Genomic DNA, 23,318 nt, shown 5'->3' with positions numbered 1-23,318 from the left:
CAAGAGTAAATCTAAAAGGCAAATGACAAACTAAGAAGAAACAGTGCAAAAAAAAAAAAAAAAAAAGGAAAAATAAAAGCATTAATGCTCTTGTTAGAAAATGTTCTCATAAGAAAAGTACTCAAACAGCAATTAAGTGACGAAGGTTAACATTTAACAAAAGTAGTACAGTTATGTGAAAACGTCATGTCAAACTTATTAGTATCAAGGAAATATTAAGTATTTAAATAATATTTCCACTCTCAAATTGGTGCCACTGGAGTACTATAAATTTTGTTTCTGTTTTTAAAAAATTTAAAATGTTTATTTACTTTTTGAGAGAGAGAAAGCATGAGCAGGGGAGGAGCAGAGAGAGGGAGACACAGAATCTGAAGCCGGCTCCAGGCTCCGAGCTGTCAGCACAGAGCCCGACGTAAGGCTCGAACTCATGAACCATGAAATCATGACCTGAGTCAAGTCAGACACTTAACCGACTAAGCCACCCAGGTGCCCTTATGTAACTTTTCTTAAAAGCTATGGTCTCTGTGTATCCAGCCTTTAAAAAAAAATTCATATACTTAGATCAGGGTTTTCCATGGAAAAATTTATTCTAAAAAATAATCAGAAATGTGGTATTCATTTTAGGCACAGAGGTAATCAATCTATTTATATTTCGGATGAATATAAAGTGACATGGGAAAATATTCATGATGTAATTAGAAAAAAGACACAAAACTACATATTGATTACTCCACTATTACATATGTGTAAGAAAAATCTATTAAAGTCTCTGTAATGGACATGTTTACTAGACTGGCCTGAGCTACTACAAAGCAGCACATGTGTGTTCTAAGATTAAAAAAAAAAAAAAAAAAAAAAAGCAGGCTCCTGGGTGGCTCAGTTGGTTGAGTGTCAGACTCTTAATTTTGGCTTAGGTCATGATCTCACAGTTCGTGGGAATCAAGCCCTGCATCAGGCCTTGAACTGAGAGCTCAGAGTCTGCTTGGGATTCTCTTTCTCTGCCCCTTCCTCACTCATGCTCACTCTCTCTCAAAATAAATAAGCAACAAAAAATAAATTTTTTTTTTATTTTAAAAAGTAACAGACAATGAAAATCACTTTTTTTTTTTTAATTTTGAGAGCAAGTTCTCAGGAGCCAGGGGGAGGGGGGACTGGTGGGGGAGGGGCAGAGAGGGAGAGAAAATCCCAAGCAGGCTCCCTGCCATCAGCGCAGAGCCTAACGCCAGGCTCCATACCAGGAACTGTGAAATCACATCGCGAGGCTGAAATTCAAAGTCGAACACTTAATCCCCCCAGCCACCCAGGGGTCCTGCGTAAAACTTTTGTATAAATGATGCCTTCTGTTTAACAGCTGGGAGGCTGTGGCTTCTTAGTAACTTGGAAGAGCTTCCGTATCTCCTGTATTTCTTGTGCTATGGGAGGGACAGCCCGTTTATTCCGTATGTGCCGGGGTAAGTGCACCAGCTGACACTTCTGTGTGACTGCGCTCCAGCTCACGTGTTTTCTGACTCATTAAAGATGTACAGGAGTCAGCGATCCAGCCATTTCGGACAGCTGTCCAGCCACACTGTCAGCAGGGCAGGGAAGGAGAAGCCACTGCTCCACTAGAAGGCGTTCGCGGGAGAGTTCAAGGATTGGGGTTTTTTTGTTTTTTTCTTTTTTTTCCATTAATACTCAGGCTAGGAAGTAGAATTACTTCTTTGAAGGCTCTGTGTTCTGTAAAAAGTATTAAAAATCCTTAGAAATGAGCCTTCAGATTTTCCCTGGAATTCAGAAAGGTAGCAGAGATGCAGTGAAACCCTTAGGTGTGCCTCATTAAGAAGCCATTTGCATGTGCTTCCCATTGTGCGTGGGTGGAATCTACCCGGTCATGTCAACAGCAGATAACGGCAGACTCTTAATGCCCCTCTTTCATTGCTAGGACTGCAAACTTTTGAAAAGAGGATGAATAGCCCTGCTGTAAAATAAAGTATTAATCTCATTTCAGGATTTTCTGTTGGTGCTTTTTTGGCTTTTTAGGATAAAGGGAAAAGCTAACGTTTGCTGCCAATTGAGAGTAGAAACTTTCATTAAATATGTTTAAATTTCAAAGAAATTGCTACCAGCTATTTCCAAAATTGAAGTGAATACAATTAGATATAGATTTCCTTCTTAAAGTTGAAGGGTTGTATTTTGGAGTTAATGAATGCCTGCAGATAAATTCTTGGGGTCATGACAGAAGTGTTCATGTTAAGAGATTATACATACAATTTTTCTCTTAAGTATTAGAGGGAAAAAACTAGTAGCAACTTACAAGTGGGATTAATTTCACCGTGTGGTAGCCAGCCTTTTTAAAACCTATTTCACATCTGCAGAACTTCCTTTCTGGGGGCACAGACCACGGTACGGTGGTCTTTAATAAACCCCATTCAAGAGTTTACACTTTTAGTATTTCAGTCTTGGGTCCTTGTGGACCGGCGATGGCACGTGACAGGAGAGATGACTTGTCTCCCAGCTTAAATCCGCATAGTTCACGTGTGGTTTGGTGACACACCTCTTTCATAATTTTATAGTTATTAGTCTTAGCATGAATGGCTATACAAGTGAGGAAAGAACTGGAAGCTTCAGGGATGACAGGTCCTCAGTTTTTGTGAAATATCTGAAGGGGCAAAATGGGCAGAAATTGGATGTGAGGAAGAATGTTGCAGAATTTGCTCACAGCATTCAAATACAGTATCGCTGCGGCTTAGGTTTTGTACTTTTCAAACCTGGGTGTTTATGCTGTAAGAATACACCCAACGTAACGTGTTCTTTTCTCATGCCAAGGTTGAGGGGGTCCTTCTCACTCCCAGACACATCCAGTGCGATGTGTAAAGGTCTCCAATAACCACCTAGGATGCTGATGAAAATGAAGTTTCATGCTCTGTCTATAGGACGCCCCTTTGCTTTTGCTTTGTTGAGTAGCTAGTTCTTCTTGCTGATAAATATTTCAGACACATTAAACCCAGAAGGGGTAAGTACAGGGCGCTTCGCAGAGGCTTCTCATTTCTCAGATAAAGGTAGCAATTCACACATACTCGATTTTAATGATTCCCGTCTCTTCCTTTTCTCTTGTTAGTAACATCCGCTGTTTCAGGATTGATCAGCCGTCAGCAGGAGACGCATCTGGAGCCCCAGCTGTGTGGAGCCACGGCTACACCGAAGCTTCGGGGGTGAAAAACAAGTGGGTGAAACTCTGGAGTGAGAAGCACCTCCAGCCCGCCTCCCTTCTTTAGCGGGGAAGCTGCCCGCTGTGCAGCTTCTGTGCTCGCACACACTTCCCTCGTGTCATGTGTGCTTGAGCAGGAGTCCCCCAAGCGAGGCCACCTCGTGACTTCCATTTGAACACTAGGTTAAGCCCTGCCTGGCATCACATACTCTTCCCTTTGTGAGATGTTGCTAGGATACGGTGTAACGGACACATCGTGTCTGTGTGAGACGCCAGTGTTGGGAGAAGGCGTGAGTATTGAAACACATCTCTGCCCTTTCAACAGCCTCTTTATCTTACTCCAAAGCCTGTTTGCCAAGCACAACATGGGGTGGTATTAAAGGAGCAGTAGCCTTGATCGTCCAGATTCGATCACTTCTGGTATTGATTAGATTGTAAAACACAGCCCCAGAGAACCCTGGCTAAATTAGCCTGGCGGGAGTTTCATGTTCATTCCTGGTGACGTCACCTGCTGTCTGGCCCCCAGGACTTGTCCGTCTCAATGTCTTTTCCTTGTCCTCTGTGCAAATATTGATTTTCCTGAGAATTGTAATCAGGCTCTTCAGGCTTGCTTGCTTTTTATGAAGAGGTATTCATAATTAGTGCCAGAAAAGGAAAGAATCATAAATTAGAATAGTCTTAATTAGCTAAGCTATCAGCACACAAAACATTGGGAATAGGTAAAGAACAGAAAGTGGAACACGATTCACTAATACCTAAATTAGTATTCAACCCTGGGTGCACATTAGAATCAGTCAGGTGAGAAACTTTAAAAAAATAATCTTCAACCTAAGCCCAGGATTTCAGAACGCTTTAAGATCTCCCCCGCCCCGGGTGATTTTAATGTGCATCCAGGAATGGGCACCACGGACTGGCTCAGCACCTCTCGTGGAAGACAAAAGGTACAACTGTGGTTGCCATGCTGACTGCTTTCTTCTTTTTCAAGACCGAAAGTAGAATCAATTCAAGTTCTGGATCGGACACATTGACCCTTTCTTCTTTCCCTAAGGGTGTGCCCTGGCTTTGTGTGGCCTAGACAGTAGGTAGTCCCCATTTCAGCGCCTCTGTTCCATCTGCCCAGTAAAGGTTGTGCCCGAGCCCTGGTGGTTGTATTACTTCTGTGTATTTGCATTGTATTATCATTGTATTTGGAGGAGAAATTAGTATATTCTTTTAAAGCACCCAGAGTTCCTTTCTGGGGATCTTTTTAAGTTAGAAGACTTTCAAGTGTTCTAATTCCAGAATGCTATGTGAAACCCAAGATTGGTTTTTAAACACCTCTGGATGTTAAAATTATCTACTCCTATATATTAATGACGGACTAGATTTTTTTTTTCTGCATAACTCCGCCTTGCATGTTACTTTTAAATATGTTGTTATACTGAAGTATAACATAGGTACAGAAAAGTGCATAAATAAGCATACAGCTCTGAGAATGGTCCTCAAGTGAACACATCTGCAAACCACCATCTAGGTTAAAAAATACAACGTTATTAGCACCTCGGAAGTCCACATCACCCCCCGGGTCCTCACTTCATTTCCCCTTGCTTGTTCACCCTTTGGTTTTGCCAGAAGTCTCTCAAGCGTTTTTTTGTTTTTCAGTTGTAAAGAGGTCAGGTGGGGGCACCTGGGAGGCTCCAACTTTTGATCTCAGCTCAGGTCATGATCTCACAGTTTTGTGTGTTCAAGCCCTGTGTTGGGCTCTGCGCTGGCCTTGTGGAGCCTGCCTGGGGTTCTCTCTGCCCCTGTTGCACATGTGTGCACACATGTGCACACTGTCTCTCATACTTTAAAGAAAAGGAGAGAAAGTGGTCGTGTAAACAAGGAACTTGCTGCTTGCCATCCTGAAGGAGGAAGGGGGCGCTCCCTGCCTCCCAGGCTCAGAGGCCTATTCTCTTTTCTCCTCCCCAGGGGGCACAGTGTTGCCTCCCTATCAGCTCATTTCAGATCCTTTGGGGAAACCCAAGCAGGAGCTACAACTGGGTAATTTAGATTCCTTTTCAGACTAAAGAACAAACAGGAAGCTTTGGTAGAAAAGAATCACTACTGTATTTTTTTTTTTTTTTTTTTTACAAATAGTTTATTGTCAAGTTGGTTTCCATATAACACCCAGTGCTCATCCCCACAAGTGCCCTCCTCCATGCCCATCTCCCCCCTTCCCCCCAACTACTGTATTTTTTAAAGATTTTTATGCACCCCCCATTCTGAGTAACAAGGGGAGCATATAGAAGGAAGATGGAATTATGATTATTAAATTTTACTTTGCTTTAAATAGTCATGTAACTTAGGGTGACTTATTTTTAACAAATGGAGGCAAGAATTACAAAGTGCTAAGAGCCAGGCTGCCTGGCTTTGAATCTGGGCATCCTACTTTTTGACTGTGTGACCCTGGACAGTTACTCAGCCTTTCTTTGGCTAAATTTCTTCAACTATAAAGTGGCACTAATAATCCTACCTGTCGTCATAGGGTTGTTGTAAGGATCCCAGGTCACATGTGTGTGAAGTACTTAGAACAACATCTGCCATGTGCTAAATGCTATTTAAGAGTGAGCTATGCTTAAGGATAATGGTTATTACTGTTATTTATCTTCTAACTCCTTGAGAGCTGGGATTATCTTTTCAGGTTCAGATCTCTGTCTAGCCATGATTTGCATCATTTGCTTAAATTTTTTATTCTCTAGAGAGTAAGAAATTACTTATATTCAATAAAATTTACCCTTGTAGGAGCACAGCTCTGCAGGTGCTGATGAACGAACATCATTTTGTAACCACAACCACAGTCAAAGTTTAGGGCAGGTCCATCATGCCCGGAATTCTCCTGTGCCCCCGTGTGGTCATCTATCTCCTCGTCCTGGCCGTTGGCAGCTCTTGACGTGTTTTTATTGCCTTGGTCTTGCCTATTCTAGAACGTTTTATAGATGGAATTATAGAGAATACAGCCCACCTGGTCTGGCTTCTTTGACTTAGTATAATGAATTTTAGATTCATTCATTTGTGATGTCCCATGCTCCTTTTATTCATAGTTTATTCGCCATGTGAAAGAGATTTAGAATGTCTCATGGTTTTAGCAAATGCAAGTATAAATGCTAGAAGGAATTGCATATAGGTTTTTGTGTGAATGTATGTTTTCTCTTGGGTAAACACCTACAAGTAGGATTATATATTTAGTTTTGTAAGACTGCCAAATTCCTTTCCAAAATGGCTGTACCATTTTGTATTTCCAGGCACAATATATGAGAATTCTAGGTGCACATCCTCACCGATGCTTTCTGTTATTAGGTGGTGGTGGCAGTTTTGGCCATTCTAATAGTGATATCTCATTGTGGTTTAATTTTGCTTTTCATGATGACTAATGCTGTTAATCATCTTTTCATGTATTTATCATCCATCCATTTTGGTGAGAATGTATTCTTTCACATTAAATAGAACTGGATGTATTTCTGTAGACACCCTTTATCAAGTTAAGAAAATTCTCTTTTAATCATAGTTTAAGAGTTTTTATAATGGGTATCAAATTTTGTCAGGCTTTTTTCTGCATTCAATTCAGATATTTTTGTTCCTTAGTCTGTTGATATATGGTAAATTACATTGATTTTTGAATGTTGAATCAGCTTTGCATTGCCAGGATAAATTCTACTTGGTCGTGACAGATTACCCTTTTTCTATGCTGCTAGATTCAATTTGCTGGTAATTTGTTGCTCATGTCTATATTCATGATGGATATTAGCATGTAGTTTTCTTGTGGTTGACTTTGGTGTCAGGGTAATGCTAGCCTCATAGAATGAGTTAAAGAGTGTTTCTTAGTTTTCTTGAAGAGTTTGTACAGAATTGATATTCTTTCCTTAAATGTTTGGTAGAATTTAACAGTAAAAGCCATCTGTGCTTGGAATTTTCTTTGGTTTTTAACTACACATTGTATTTCTTTGCTTTGGGATTATCTATTTCTTAATGAATGCATTTTGGTAATTTGTGTCTCTCAAGGAGTTTATCTCTTTCATCTAGGTTTCAAATTTGGCAGAAGCTTGTTTATAATATTATCCTTTAAAATCTGTAGGATCTGTAGTAATGGCTCGCACTCTGTCCTTCTTGATATTGGTAATTTGTCCTTTTATACTGATCAGTTGGTTTAAGGTTTATTAATTTTATTGATACTCTCAAAAAACCCAGCTTTTGGCCCCATTGATTTTTCTCTATATTGTGTGTGTGTGTATGTGTGTGTGTGTGTGTGTATGTGTGTGTGTGTTCTAGTTAATTGACTTCTGCTTATTTTAACTTTCTTTCTGTTTGCTTTTTGTTTTGCTCTCACTTTTCTAGTTTCTTTACATGGAAACTTAGGTCATTGATTTGAGCTTATTTCCTTCTAAGCAATTTCCAATATGATTGGAGAATGTACTTTGAATAACTTGAAACCTTTAAATTTATTGGGACATGTTATTGGCCTAGAATATGGTCTACAGTGGTAAATATTCTCTGCGTTTGAAAAAATGAGTACTTGGTTATTGTGGGGTAGGGTGTCCATTAGGTCAAGTTGTTTGATAATGTCGTTGAGTTCTTGAATCTCCATACTTATTATCTACCTGTTCTGTCAATGGCTGAGTGACTATAATTATGGGTTTGTCAGTTTCTCCTAGTTTTATCAGTTTTCCTTCATGCATTTCATTGTTGTGTTAAGTGCATAAACATTCAGAATGTCATAGCTTTGTGATGAATGCACTGATCCTTTTCATTATGAAATCACTATTTCTGTAATCTTATTTGTTCTGAATTATACTTTGGTATTAATGTAACTACTCCAGCTTTCTTTTGATTGGTGTTAGCATAGGTCTTTTAACTTCTTAACCTATTTGTCTTTTTATAAAGATTTATTATAGGCAGCAGTTAGATCTTGCTTTTTTTTTTTTTTTTAATCCAGTCTGACTTTGTCTTTTGGGGTAGTGTTTAGACCACTTTTATATTTAATGAAGTTGATATGGTTAAATCATATTGATATTAAAGATCATTTTAAATGATCTTTATCATTTGTTTTCTGTTTTTCTCTTCTTTATCTTTCTCTCTTCATTCTTTTGGACTATTTATGATTCCACTGTATCTCCTTTATTCATTCTGTATTTTGTTTAGTGTTTGTAGTATAACCTTTACTTCTTATTTGAAGGTAAACTGCAATAGATCATTTCACATATAAGGCCCTGTTTACCGTGTGCTTCCATGTCCTCTCTCCTGGTCTTTGTGCTATTGTCATGTTTTACTTCTGTTATAAACCCCAAAACACATGGTTATAATTTGTAAATAGTCATTTTCTAAAGCAGTGTTTCTCAACTTCAGTACTATTGACATTTTGAGCCAGATAATTGTTGACCGTTGGCGGGCAGGGGAGGGAGGTGGTGTTGTGTGCATTACAGGATGTTTGGCAGCATCCCTGGCGGCCACCCACTAAATGCCAATAGCACCGTCACTCCCAGCTGCAATGATCAAAAGTATTTCCCCGGGGGTAAAATTACCCCCATTGAGAACCACCGTTCTAAAATGATCTTTAAATTTTATATTTATCCATCTATTTGTCATTTCTTGTACACTTCATTCTTTTATGTTCAGATTTCCATCTGGTATTTCCTTCTGCTTCATGTATTCCTTTTGTATTTCTCATACTGCCAATCTCTTTGTGGGAAATTATTTGTGCATCTGAAAAGGTCTTTATTGCACCTTAACTTTTGAAAGCAATTTTCACTGGTTTAGAAATCCAGGTTGACAGCTTTTTTCAAGTGGCACTTTAAAAATGTCGTTCTGCCGTCTTCACGTTGTTTCTGTAAGTCAGCTGTCTCTGCCCTCTTGGTTCCCCCACCCCACTTGCCCGCCTTTACTCCTGATTTTCAGCAATTATTACTTTTCTTTCATTTTCTTTGGCTTGCCACTTGTTGAGTTTCTTGTATCTATAGACTTATAGTTTTCATCAGATTTGAAATCTTTTCAACCCTTCAATTCTTCAAAAGTTTTTCCTGTCTCTGCTCTTTTGAAGACTTCGGTTCCCTGTGTATTCGGTTGCCGGAGGTTACCCCGCACTCACTAATGCCCTGGCTTTTTATTTGTCCGCTGGTCTTTTTTTCCTCCGGGTTTCATTTTGGGAAGTCTGTGGGCCACAGTTAAGTTTCTTGGAAGCAATGGGATTTGGATGCAAGACTCTGCAGGCCTCCAGAGCGGGCCGTGTGCCCACAGCCCTAACTGCACCCCCCTCCCCTCCTCCCTGGGCTGCGGCCCAGAATCTTCCTCCAGGCCATCAGCTGGGCAGGCTTCATGCTCGCTCTCTGACCTGCATTTCTTATCATCCAGTGTCTCAATAGTTGTTTCATAGCTTTTTTTTCCCCCTGCCTTTTTAAGTTGTTTGGAAAAAAAAAAACCAAGGAAAAGGTCCCAGTGTTTTAGTGGTTACTCCATTTTTGCCCAGTGTGAAAGTTCTCCTTAATAAATGTTTTAGGTACGAGTGTGAACCTGTGGATTCAGAATCTTGTAGTATTTGCCATACCTCCTATTCTTGGGTCTTTCCCACTGCCATTTAAAAATAAAATCAGGGGCGCCTGGGTGGCTCAGTCGACTAAATATCTGACTCGATTTCAGCCCAGTTCATGATCTCACAAACCACAAGATCGAACCCCATGTTGGGCTCTGCCCTGACAGTGCAGGGCTTCGCTTTCTGTCTCCCTCTCTCTCAAACTCAGAAGATAGGGTGTGGGCGGAGCCATGTGTGAAGTATCAATGTTCATCATTCTTCGTTGTTTTATAGAAAATTAGTAGATATGAATTAGCTGGGGTTAGTTTACCTTAACTTATTCTTAACCTGTCTGAGGTCCCGAAGGAGGAGACAAGGCTATTATAGTGTAGGGTCGGGTAAAGAAAGACAAGTCGACTTAGAACAAATCACTCTCGCTTTGCAGGTTGTGTGTTGCGGCCCTGTCGGTGAACAACTTCTGTGACAACCGGGAGGCCCTGTTCGGGGTATTTGACGGGGACCGTAACGTGGAAGTGCCCTACCTTCTCCAGTGTACGATGAGTGACATTCTGGCTGAAGAGCTGCAGAAAACAAAAAACGAAGAAGAATACATGGTCAATACGTTCATTGTGATGCAAAGGTAACACAGTTCCGCCCGCGCTTTCTTGCTCTGCTCTGAGCGTTTGCCCGAGAGTCTCAAAGCACTGGCGTGGCGTGTGGGTATTCAAGACGCGTTCAGGTGATCTGCTTTTGCGTAAGCAGCAGGGACAGACCGTGTTCCGTAGGAGACGAACTGATGTTCAGACAACTCTGCAGGAGGCCGGGTCAGTATCAGGAATTTACTTTAGAGCTCTTGGTCACCGTGGAAACTGTGGAATGTTTTTTGTAACTCCGAGGGATGACTGTTACAAGCATCCCCTCCTTCAGAGGATCGCGCCTCCTTAGGTCACTTTACAGGCCTTGCAGGCAGTGAGGGAACTGCCTGTTAATTCTGTCCTGCAAACGCCCGTGCGGGACCGGGAAACGGAGAGTGTGCTAAAGGTCCTGAGAACAAGGATCTCTCCCCCTGATCATCTACCGGAGGCAGGATCTTTGTAACAGGGGTAGAAAAAACTACCAGCTAAGGAGGGCTGGTTTGGAGCAGCCTTTAAAGTTACCCCAAGTCCTAAACGGCCCCTCCGGAAGAGCTTGGCAGGGGCAGCGCCACTGAGGGGCTTTGCTTCAGGGCTCACCTGCAGACTCCTGTGGGCACGTGCCATACATTTTACCCAGTGTGACTGTTCTTACTTTACTGATGAGAAACTGAGGTACAGAGAAGTGAAGCCAGCTTCTCCTAAGACCTACTAGATGGGCAGTCAGTCTCCACAGAATGTTCCAACCACAAGGCACATCTACATCTTCTTTTCTGTGTTTACCATCGTGTCCTCGGAAAAATAGCAAGTATGTATCATAAACACAGATGCACACGTGGGCGTCCAGCCTTCACACCCCCACCCCAACGAAGTCTGCTTGTAATTTTATAGCCACTCAAGCGCTGAATAAGAAGTGAGAACTTAAGAACCTTAAACTCTGATTCCTGGCTATGCCTTTCACAAGTACCATCCAGTTTCCAGCTTTGCCAAGAGGGACCGTTGTGTCTGTGAAGGGGAGAGGGCAGCCCAGACGGTCCTGGGGGCCCACAGGGGGTTGGAGATTAAAGACCCATCTCCGGGGTCATTTGTACGCCGCGTCCCTTCCCTGTTAGTAGGACTTGGGATGGTAGTCATCTTTTCAGCCCGTCGGGGAACTGAGTTTTGGCACGTGACATCCTAACGCGCCCCAGCAGGCAGCCCTGGCTTCCATGGCTGGGGTGGCCGCTCGCCTGACCCGGATGGTCAGTGTGAGCTGACAGTACGCAGAGGAGCCGGTCTGGACCTTCTTGCTTGTACAGAAGCAAGGACGCTGCGGCCCTCGCAGAGGCCCAGGCTGGGGCCCGGGAGGCTTTGCCGACTGCGGAGCTTCCGCTAGGATTTCTTGGCGCTCCGCTGGAACTTGGAGGTGCTTTGTGTACTCATTCGCGGAGTAGGGGCGTCATGAACAAAAGGGTTTATCACTAGCACTTTGGAGCTTGATTACAAGAATGTCCTTCCTGTGAATATTCTGGAAGAGATAATACTGGCCTGTGTAAGGCAAGAAATGAACAGTCCAGTAATTAACAGCTTGTCCCGTAGACATCCTTGTAAAGGAGAAGAGGCTGTCCAAGTCCTTTTGAAGCACACCCCGGGATCCCGGCTCCCACTGCCCACACTCCATTGTGACCCACCCCCTTACCTCCCCCCACTACCCAACCTCCACTGTGACTCTGCCTCGCGTGTCTGCCTCCCCAGCTCCCCACCCCCACACCAGCTCCTGGGCCACAGGACCCCTCTTATTTTGGAACCCGGCATTGGGCCTGGGTTAATCAGTTTCCATATTTTTGGCACTTACTATATGCCAGGTACGGTTCTGAGCTCTTTACTCATTTAATCCTGAGCACAACTCCACAAAATGAGGAAACTGAGGCCAAGTAATGTGCCCAAAGTCTCACAGCGGTGGGCGGTGGGGTGGGGAATCCAGCCTTCACCACACCGTGTGTGTGTGTGCGCGTGCACAGGTAGTACGGTTATGCCTGTTAGGTGGTCTCTTCAGTTTCCCCTGCTGGGAGCAGCGGGGACGTAAAGAGGTGGGCAGAGAGCAAAGTGGCCGTTTTCCTGGGGCCCCTGGGGCGTGGTAAGTAAGCAGCAGGCTGGGTGCAGCGGGACAAGGCTTCCTCTGGAGGCAAAGTGATACTCCCCCCCCCCCCCCCGAGACACCTCGGGGTGGGGATGTCAGAACCCACGAGCCCTGCGCCTGCCTGCTGTGGTGGAGGAGGCTAAGTGGAACCGCCAGGCTCCCAGCCCTGCCCAGGGGCGCGCGGCCCCTGCTGAATGAGCTGTGTGACAGGTTGTTCGTGGGCTTGACCCCCTGTCTTTGGATTCCAGGAAGCTTGGAACTGCTGGGCAGAAACTTGGAGGTGCTGCTGTCCTCTGTCATATCAAACATGACCCTATGGACCCGGGAGGGTCCTTCACCTTGACCTCTGCTAATGTGGGCAAGTGCCAAACGGTTCTCTGTCGGAATGGGAAGCCATTGCCTCTGTCCAGATCGTATGTCATGAGCTGCGAAGAAGAACTGAAGAGAATTAAACGTCACAAGGCCATTATCACAGAGGTGAGGAGAGCACGGGTTTCCACGGGGAAGAAGGGCCCGGGGTCGGGGCAGAAACCAGCAAACTTCCAAATCCAGGGGGTCACAAAGCAACTCCCGTGTAGGCTGGGTGTGGCCCTAACTGCAGGGCAGGAGGCAGTTCTCGGGCCCTAGGTCAGAGGCCGTGCCCAACGCTGTGTGTGCGGAGGCCCATGAGCCCCTCTGTGCAGGGGGCCCGCCTGGTGCTTGAGGCCGCAGGTCCTGAAGGCAGCACCCCGGTCCTGCCACTTGTTGGCTAGATCTTCTGAGCCTCAGTTTCTCATCAGTGAAGTAGGAATAGTAATGAATCCGTGTTATCTTCCAAGGCCAATGTGAGTGTCCGTGTAAATGTAGCTAATTGTGATTTCGGTTCACGCCTCCTTGTTCCCTCTGAGTAAGGCAGTGAGTGGTTTCTAAGCAGGAAGCAGGGGCTCTTCTGCAGCCTCCCCCCCCCGCATTTAGCCAGGTCTGAAGATACTTTCATTCTCTGGGCAGGAAGCAGGCACAGGCCCTGCGACAAAGAAGGATTTGGCCTCAGTGGTGACAGTGCCCCTGTTGGAACCCCTGGAGTGAGACTCCCACGTGGGAGGCACTGGGGGGGTGGGGGGGGCTTGGATCTGGGCCTCAGGAGTCCGGCTCCCCCCCCCCCAGGGTGGTGAGCACACACCGCATGTGGGGGGACTGCTGCCCCCCGTGTGCCCACAGGACGCGTCCCTCCCCGCTTTTGATGAACCTGCGGGGAAAGCTTACGGGCCGGAGAAGGAGACGGGTCCCAGATAGGCCCGGAGTGGGACTCTCGGGGACTCCCCGCCCCCTGACGTCCATGCGGAACCGCCCCCCCTTCTTCCAGGACGGCAAGGTGAACGGAGTGACGGAGTCCACGCGCATCCTCGGGTACACGTTCCTGCACCCCAGCGTGGTGCCGCGCCCCCACGTGCAGTGCGTGGCCCTGACCCCCCAGGACGAGTTCTTCATCCTGGGCAGCAAGGGCTTGTGGGACAGCCTGTCCGTGGAGGAGGCGGTGGCGGCCGTGCGCAACGTGCCCGACGCCCTGGCGGCCGCCAAGAAGCTGTGCACGCTGGCGCAGAGCTACGGCTGCCGCGACAGCCTCAGCGCCGTCGTGGTGCAGCTGAGCGTGGCCGAGGACGGCTTCTGCGGCTGCGAGCTGGGCGCCGGCGGGGCGGGCCCCCCGCCCAGCCCCGGCATCTTCCCGCCGGCCGGGGGCGCGGCGGGCCGGGAGCGGCCGCCCGACGGGCTGGGCGCGCCGTCCTCCAGCAGCGGCCTGGCCTCCGAGATGAGCAGCGAGCTGTCCACGTCGGAGATGAGCAGCGAGGTGGGCTCCACGGCCTCGGACGAGCCGCCGCCCGGCGCCGCCGCCGAGAGCAGCCCGGCCTGCGCCAGCGAGCCCCGCTGCGCGCTGCACCCGCTGTGCCTGGCGGGCGCGTTCCAGCGCCAGCTGTCCAGCGCCACCTTCTCCAGCGCCTTCTCCGACAACGGCCTGGACAGCGACGACGAGGAGCCCATCGAGGGCGTGTTCAGCAACGGCAGCCGCGTGGAGGTGGCGGTGGACATCCACTGCGGCCGCGCCCGCGACAAGGAGCGGCCGAGGCCGCCGGCGGAGGCCAGCGACGAGGGCATCGTCATCAGCGCCAACGAGGAGGAGCCGGCGCCGCCCAGGAAGGCGGACCCGGCCGCCGCCGCCGCCGCGGGGACCATCGGGCGCCGCCGGGCCAACGGCTCCGTGGCGCCCCAGGAGCGGAGCCACAACGTGATCGAGGTGGCCGCGGACGCGCCTCTCCGCAGGCCCGGGGGCTATTTTGCGGCGCCGGCGCAGCCGGACCCCGAGGATCAGTTCATCATCCCCCCGGAGCTGGAGGAGGAGGTGAAGGAGATGATGAAGCAGCAGCAGCAGCCGCCGCCCCTGCAGCCGCGGCCGGGCCCCGGGGACCCGCTGGCAGACTGCTGTGACACGCCGCTATGACCCACCCCAGCGCCACGTAACGAATAAACTAACCCAGAAAGACCGAGTTGCAAGAGTCTCGCAGGCTCACGTTAAACCAGGGGTTCACTCCACGGCCTCCCCCGTCTCCGCACCTCGTCCTGGGCTCGCCTGCTGTCGGTCATTTTTTAGAAATAATTACCACTTTTCTTCTAGCGACGCTTTACCGACATGATTTACGTTTAACTTCTTCCCCTAACGCATCACCTGTGTAAAGACAAAGAACAAAAGGTTTAATATATTCCAGAGAAACGGTTAATGATAATGTAATATTTTTTAAAATGGCTTTTTCTTGTTTTTTTGGGAGGGCAGGGCTGGTTGCCAGCGCTAAATGATTTAATAATATTGTAATTCTGTATTTCTTTGGGGGAAAGGTTTTTTTTTTTTTTTTTTTGTCTTGAAAATGATAGACATTTGTAGAATATGGAGACTAACTCCTAGGAGTTGCTTTACTCTGTCAGGTGACTTAAGTCACTGGGATTCACTAATTTTCTCTGAGAGAACAGTTGATTGAGAAATTTCTATTGTAAATAGCTCAGTGCTGTATAGTGACGCTTCAGACGTTTTGTAGTTTTGGCGCAAGGACGCAGCCTAAACAACTGACTCTCCCCCGACCTCCCCCCCCCCCCACCTCCGGTTCCCCCGCGCAGAGGCTGCACAGCTAAGGGGCTTCTGCTCCGCATGGGGGTCTCAGGCCACTAGACACTAATGCACACAGGGGCCTCCGAACCATTTTCCTTCCTCTCCTGTCCCCACCCCCAGCCTCCTGACGTTTGCAGACACTTTTTGTGTCCCTTACTGCAGCCACAATCAGCATGACTGTAGAGCATTCACCTAGATCATTTACATACCGAGAGTTCTATTAAAGCAGAATGCACAGATGAACATGTCATAATTTTTGTTATAATAAATATAAAATTTACAAGTATTGGCCCCATCTGCTTTTGTCCCAGGAGCCAGGTGTGTCTACCAGATGACGCCCAGCTTGGGTCTGGAGTGAATGGGTGTAACTATCAGACAGTTCTGATTCTGGGGAGGTTTTTTTTTTGAAGGGAAAACACCCAACAGGTTAACCGACACCTTCGCCGCAGGCGAAGTCAGCCCCATGGTTAACAATATAAATTGCTGATCTATTTCTTATCACACAGCGGGGACAATGTCCTCCCACAAAGCCGAGCCCCTTCCCGGTTCTCTCGGGGCCCCTTGATCCACAGAAACGATTTACTAGACCTTCGCGTCAACAGGGAAAATCAGGAACTGTTTGCCTCACTCTCCACCACTGGCAGCAATAACACCGTGGGGACCACCGAGCAATCCAGTACCGCCCTCTGACCGGCCCCACGCAGAGACTACAGCGCCCCCTCCCCCCCCAGCCTGCACCTTTCACACCGTGTGCTGGAGGCCGGTGGTCATTCTGTCTCAGGTGGACCAGCTTCTCCGGCACACCGGTCTTCCTTTTCAGGTCTGCCCTTGCGTGGGACCTGGCTGGTTCAGGGACGGGAGGGGGGGACCTGGCTGGTTCAGGGACGGGAGGGGGGGGGACCTGGCTCGTTCAGGGACGGGAGGGGGGGGACCTGGCTCGTTCAGGGACGGGATGGGGGGACCTGGCTCGTTCAGGGACGGATGGGGGGACCTGGCTACTTCAGTGATGGGACACGGGGGACCTGGCTCGTTCAGGGACGGGACACGGGGGACCTGACTCGTTCAGGGACGACAGGGCAGATAGTACTTCTCAACATGCAGACTCAGGGAGGGGCTGCGTGTCCTCTCACTGGGGGCCAGATCCGTGGACCCACCTGGTCTCGGTAATTCCACGCTTATTCTGTGGCTACGTGTGCACATGCTCCTTGAAAACCACGAAGGCCACAGAAGAATGTGCTCGTCTTCGCCCAATAAGGGACCAGACGGCCCAGGCACAGCCCTCTGTTCAAGACGGAAGCAAACCCGCTCCGGGTCAGCTTGCCCCCCTCGGTCTGTGCCCTGCTCTGGGCTCTCACGCGAGCGCCTGCCCCGCCACAGCAGATGCGGCGAGTTCTTGGACTTCGTGGGTTCTGAGTCCCCCGGGGGCGGGGCTCGCCTGCGGCCGGACCGGACTAGCACGTGGGTCCCCTGCAACTCACTTCCCGCGGCGCCGGCACCTGCCGCCCGAGTGCCGTCAACTGAGGCAGCAATAACCTGAAGACCCCGCGACGGGGGCGGCCGCCGGGATCAGGGGTCCCACAGAAAGACTTGGCTCACTGCCGAACTTCTGCGGCTGACGGGGGACGAGGGGACGGCTTGCAGCTCGGGCTCGCCCACGAGCACCAGCGTCTCCGTGCGGCATCACACTGAGCACCTGCCACGTGGAAGGCACCGCAGAGATACGGGAGGGACAAGGCCAGTCCTTCAGGGGCTCAGGGTAGACAGGCACGTGGATGAAAAGGTACCAACAGGTGAGCACATGTCAGGTGACCAAACGGGGACCACACCACCGGGTCTCCCCCGTTGGTTTTCTGAGGAGTTTCTTTTCACTTGTGCTTGCCAAGGAGGCGTGTGATAATATCGGTACAACTGCTTGTAAACCTGTAAAGCGTTTAATGTGTGAAGGTCCCTGAAGCCGGAGGCCACCTTCCCCGGCTACAATCCCTGCTTCCTGGAGGAATCCCAGGGGCCAGGGGCCAGGGGCCAGGGACCAGGGATCGGGAAAGGTCGAGGGACGTGGGGCGGAGGCGGTTAGAGCAGAAGCCTGGCAAGCTTGCAGCCTAGCGAGGACGCAAAGGTCCCGATCAAGGGCCCTAGAAGTGGTTTGGGTAAACCACATGCTGCGTCGTGTGTAACCACGGAATAGGGCTTTGGGGGGTGGGGGGCGCCAGGGCCTGTCTTGAGCCCCGACACCCACCCGATCTGACCTGGTTTCTTTTGATTGCTTTTGTCACAGCGCCACCTGCTGGTGAGATCAGATTCCAGCTAGAAATGGGCTTGACTTTGTTCTCTTTAGCCTTCCTCTACTCTTCCAGAAGAAACAAAGTTACTTATCATGGTCTCAGAAGCCACCGTTACATAGGCAGAGAAGCCGCACTAAGCCACGCGCTTGCACCCGGGCAGCTCGGCCTCCTAAGGTGGGAAAAGGAGATGCAGACAAATCAAGAGGTGTAACCAGAATCCTCGCGCTGATCTGGGAGAGTCAGGCTCCACCATCCATCCAATTCCGCATTCCCCATGATGAAGGGAATAAAATCCATAACACATGTTACATCTTCAAGGACCGCGTCTGAGAATCGGCTCCCCGCTGGCACTGCCCGGCTTGGAGCAAGAGAGCAGTTCTCACTGGTGAGAACTCTGACGTGAGCACTGGTCAGACGGCACTGGGCGCTCACCCGCCACAAAAGGAAGTGACTTCCCGCCCAGAGTGGGGCTGGGGTATCTGCCCTTCCTGCCTCCCAGTGATCCAAGCAGAATGTACTCAGTTTCTGGAGAGGAAAGCCTTACAGAAGTGGAATATTGTCGCCCATGTGAATGAACCAATGATGGCCACGTGCAAGGCAACTGGGAACACAGCGAAAGTACCTTTTTAAATTAAAACCTCTCAGAGAAGCCTCTGCTGGGCTTGTTCCAGGCAGCAGGGCTGAGGGAATGGCAAACAAAATCGGCTTTTCTCATTTCTTGCCACTAAATTTCACTTTTAGTTCATCCTCCAACAAATTTCCTGCAGATTAATCCATGCAGTTTTTAATTTCACTTCTGTCATCCAACTCTCGTGCACTGGTTCTTAGCACCGCACATCTGAGAGAGCTGTAAAGGCCGCCCCTATCCCACACCACACCACAAGCACGACCGACTTCAGACCCGCTTTGGCACACCCGCTGCCCTGATCGGTGCGTGAAAATACGAACGACACGAAGCAGACAGAGCTCTGGACCCGTCACGGAGCAACTCCCGGGCTGCCGCGCCCTTCACGCACCAGTCCAAATGCTGGACCTCAGATGCAGTGGGGCTTGGGGGTGAGGGTGGCCGTGCCAGCCCCACAGGGTCTGAGCCAGCGCGAAGACGGACCAACGACGCTGCCTATTGCCCGCTCCCTTCTAGAAGACGAAGGTTGAACACTGGACAGGAGGAAACGGGCAGAGGGGTCCCTGAGGCCACCTTCCAGCCTCTAGGCTGTGGGTTAGCGTAGAAAGCCCTGCTGTCCCTTGCCCTAAATTTAAGTGCCAGCTTGGTTGGGCTCTGATTAATGACTCCCTATTTTGTTCCAAATCAGAAACACAGGGGTGCCAGGGGGGCTCAGTCGGTTAAGTGTCTGACCCTTGATCTCGGCTCTGGTCGTGATCTTGCAGTCGGTGGGCTCGAGCCCGCATGGGGGTCCATGCTGTTGGCGTGGAGGCTGCTTGGGATTCTTTCTCTCTCTGCTCTTCCCCTCCTCGTGCCCGGGCTCCCTCTCTCAAAATAAATCAATATACATAAAGAAAAAATTATCCAGATCAGAAACTCTGTTCTATCCTGTTTAAAAGGGGAACAGCAGACAATTTTCTGCCAACTGCTCACAACCAACCAGACTACGGTCATTGTCATTCCTCGTCTGAAAGAGGTGGAAGTAAAACTGGCTTTCAACTGAAATTATAAGGAATTTCTAGTCATTACTATTATTTGAGTCTTGTTCCAAAAACTGTACTTTGCTCTAATTACTCGTCTTATCTTTGAAAAACGTTGAAATGGCAGCAAAGGTCACTTTCCTAAACACTGCATCTTGATGGTGACTCTGAGCTCGTGCATAGGTCAGTGGCTTTTCCGGGCCTCTAAGAAAACTGCTCCGTAATTCACAGCCGCCTTCCGTCCAGCAGAAACGGTGCGGGAAGCCAGTGCTGCATGCAGAGTCCCTCTTCCAGGTGTTTTACCATCTGTAACACGTTTACCTGAACGTTTCGGGAGGTTAAAAATAGCTCTTTAAGACGTTCAGTCCAACACAGCGACGGGAAGACTCTGAACGAACTTCCGGCGTTGACTCACCACATCCACAGCTACTGACAGAGCAATTCCTCCTGGAGCCGACCGAGGGCCGACTGAGAAGTTTCATGAAAGACAGAGAGACCACACAGGGAACAGTGAGCGAGCTAGCGAGCGAGCCGGTAGCAAAGGGAACCCCAGGCCAACACCGGGAGCTGCAGTGGACACACTACCAAGGGACCATGAGCAGACATGTCTTCTGTGAAGCTCAGGGGGAAAAGCCACAGTTGAAAACATGGGCCATGAAGACATGGAGGAAGCAGACAGAACCCCACCTAATGGCGGCCGGGTCAGAGAAGCTGCCGAGGGCCACGGCTGATGGCCTGCTTCCCCGCTGTCAGCGCGGACAGGAGCAGGGGCTGGGTGCCCTCGCTGACCTGCTGCCCCTGGCCCCCAGCGGCCCCGACAGCGTGCACTGGAGCAGCCCTGGTCAGCACTCACGGCGGCTTCAGCCTGCTCACCGAGGCGACACGGGTGCACAGCACAGTGCAACACCCCAGGCCCGTGCCCCTTCGACGGCAGGTGACTCACCAGGTCCCATGTACAGAGCACCCTGGGACCCCTGGCCGAGGCCCATCTCCTCTCCAGCTGCCCTGTGCTCAGAGCACTCCAGGAGCCACCTCCATGTCCACCCCAGGTCCGGACACCCCGCTAGGGCACCCCCCAGAGAGCGCCCAGAGACCTCTCCCCTGCCCCCTCCCCAGCCAGTGCCTCAGGTCTAGCCGCATCACCAAGGCACCCACCACATCTAGGACCACTAAGGCGTATGGCTGACTCCCCCTCAGCAGTCCAGCCAGGCCACCCCTGTGTGGAAAGCCCCGCACCTGCGCCTGCCCCAGCCCACACCAACTTCGCTTCAGCTGCACCACCAGCTCAGCCCGGAACTCAGTGCTCCAAGCCCCCCAGCCTGCAACAGCTACAGCCAGCCCAAGTCACCAGGCGCCGTCTACCCAGGGGACCACCACACACAGATCATTCCTTCAATATTAGGAGAAGGAGGGGAGCCTTGGCGGCTCAGTCCATTAAGGGTCAGACTTGATTTCGGCTCAGTCATGATCTCAGGATTTGTGAGTTCGAGCCCCACACATCCAGCCGTGCACTGAAAGCATGGAGCCTGCTTGGGATTCTCTCCCTCTCTCTGCCCCTCCCCTGCTCATGCACATGCTCCCTCTTAAAACAAATTTCTTAAAAATTTAGAAGTAGCTGTTCCACCTAATTCATAGAAACGAACACAGAGAGTAAAGCAAAATGAACAGAAAACTATGCACCAAACAAAATAAGGCAAAACCTTGGTGGGGAGGGGGGGAAGCAAAGCTAAATGAAATATAGCTGGAAACAATCTCCCAAAAAATTCAAAGTAACGTTCACAAAAATGCTTGCCTGGATGGAGAGGAGTGGGCATGCTTAGTGAGAACCTCAGCCAGGTGATAGAAAATATAAAAATACCAGTCAGGACTGAAGAAAAATAGTAACTGAAATGGAAACTACACTAGAGAGAATCAACAGATTAGAAAACGCAGAGCAGATCAACAGTGGAAGACAGGGTGATGTGACAGAAGAGCACAGCTAAGCAGCCCAAGGAAGACAGCATGAATGAGGATGGGTTAGGGGGGCTCCCGGACGAGGTAAACAAGCAAACACTCACTTCATAGGAAACCCAGCAGGAGCAGAGAGACACAAAGGGGTAGAAACAGGATCTGAAGACACACTCGCTGAAAATGTCCCTGAGCGAGGGAAGCAGACAGACCTGTGGGTTCAGGAAACAGTTTCAGACAAGATGAACACACGGAGGTCCACAGCGTGACACGTAATAATTAAAATGGCAAAGCTAAAGAGAACTTTAAAAGCAGCAAGACAAGAGGTCCTGCTGGTGATGACAGCTGTGCAGAGAGACGGACAAACTGTTGCTGAGTTTATCGTGAGGACCATCTCGATGATCCCAATGGCTGAAATGATGAAATCCTCCAACCTGGGATTTTTTTTTTTCATCTGAAAATCAACAGACCGTAAACTTCCAGCAGAGGAAGGAATGTCTCGTTCAGGCTTTGGTTCCACTCCGTGAGGAGAAGCGTGCAAGTATCCACGACGCAGCCCTATTAGATGTCGTTTACACTGTTCTATCAGCACCGGAAAGCATGAGATGTTTTTCAGATAAGTAAAGGACCAGGTGTGGACACTGACCTTTTTGATATGGAACCAAAGTTCATTTGAGAAAATTCTTCGGAGAGCATTAGGAAATGTGACGGTCCACTTCAGGGAGGCTGTGGCAAATGCAGAATGGACTCGAAATGCCTGGGGGACCAGGAAAAGGAAAGCCAGGCCCGTGCATACCTGCCTATGCAGTAAACTCTTCCCAGACGCCCCCATGCCTTCACCTCCCCCTTCCCGCTGGACAGCAGTAGGACCTTCTGGGCCAGGCATGGCCACTTACTAGCAATCGCCATAAGGTTGTGAAAATGGACCTCAGAGTCTGGTATCCAGATTCTCTGAAAGCTACTACTGTTTTTAAACACTATAATCAGAACTTTGAAACTCACAACTCCACTACACCCCTACAAGAATCCTTGAGCTAGATATACACATGGATTCAAGGATTATTCATGAAAACAGACTAGATACAGAGAAATATTTGGAGACTATCATCAACCAAGACAAGAAGTTGCACAACATAAGCTTGAAACAAAATTCAAAGTGACTTAAATGGAGACATCTTGGAACACCTGGGTGGCTTAGTCTGTTATGCATCCGACTCAATTTCAGCTCACAGCCTTGACTTCCAGCTGTGTTGGGGTCAGTGCAGAGCACAGAGCTTGCTTGGCTGGCTGGCGGGCTCTCGCTCTCACTCTCTCTCTCTCTCTCTCTCTCTCCCCCCCCCACCCCAGTCTCTGCCCATCCTCTGCTCATGTTCTCTCTCAAAATAAATAAACTTAAAAAAATTAAAAAATAAAAATAATGGGAGACATCTTGGCTGAGCGAAAAGAACCCCTCCAAGGCCTAATGATGTTCTCTAGTGCACATCTTCTGGAAGTGGTGAAATCCTTGGCACCAACTGGTCCTTCAGATGCACTTTCTCCACTGCTAACCTGCACACCCCATAAGAGAAAGGAGGATTTAAATTCAGAGATAAATAAGATGTATGGAGTTTTGTAAGCACGGTATTTTCTTGACTATATTGCACATGCATTTCAGCTACCAGCTAGTTGGATGGCTTCTATTTGTAAACTTGTGTTTTAGAAATTAATGCTTGATATTGACAGTTTAGAAACATTCAATATAATTTTGGAGACGGGTTCTTTTCTCCTCCACTGTGTACCCCTCTCCCCCATCTCCTGCAAAGCATACCAATTGTGGACCTTTAAGAAGTGACAATATGTCCTTTTATTCATTAC

The 23,318-nt window shown here is 48.8% G+C and overlaps 1 protein-coding gene and 1 pseudogene across 1 annotated transcript in view; both read left to right on the top strand.

Moving 5' to 3' along the window:
* PHLPP1 (PH domain and leucine rich repeat protein phosphatase 1) overlaps positions 1 to 15,874 on the top strand; it is a 209,224-nt gene extending 193,350 nt beyond the window's left edge. The window contains exons 14-17 of the mRNA XM_039251897.1: positions 3,098 to 3,202; positions 10,153 to 10,347; positions 12,707 to 12,935; positions 13,801 to 15,874. Of these exons, the coding sequence (XP_039107828.1) occupies positions 3,098 to 3,202; positions 10,153 to 10,347; positions 12,707 to 12,935; positions 13,801 to 14,931 (1,660 nt within the window). The 3' untranslated portion in view covers positions 14,932 to 15,874. The remainder of the gene's footprint in view (positions 1 to 3,097; positions 3,203 to 10,152; positions 10,348 to 12,706; positions 12,936 to 13,800) is intronic.
* Positions 15,875 to 21,802: 5,928 nt separating this feature from the next.
* LOC120245029 lies at positions 21,803 to 23,060 on the top strand (annotated as a pseudogene).
* Positions 23,061 to 23,318: the final 258 nt, after the last annotated feature.

Source organism: Hyaena hyaena, unplaced genomic scaffold (assembly GCF_003009895.1).
Source record: "Hyaena hyaena isolate Hyena2069 unplaced genomic scaffold, ASM300989v1 scaffold_399, whole genome shotgun sequence".
NCBI lineage: Eukaryota > Metazoa > Chordata > Mammalia > Carnivora > Hyaenidae > Hyaena > Hyaena hyaena.
The sequence above is the reverse complement of the archived record's forward strand: the minus strand, read 5'-3'. Positions and strand labels throughout refer to the sequence as shown.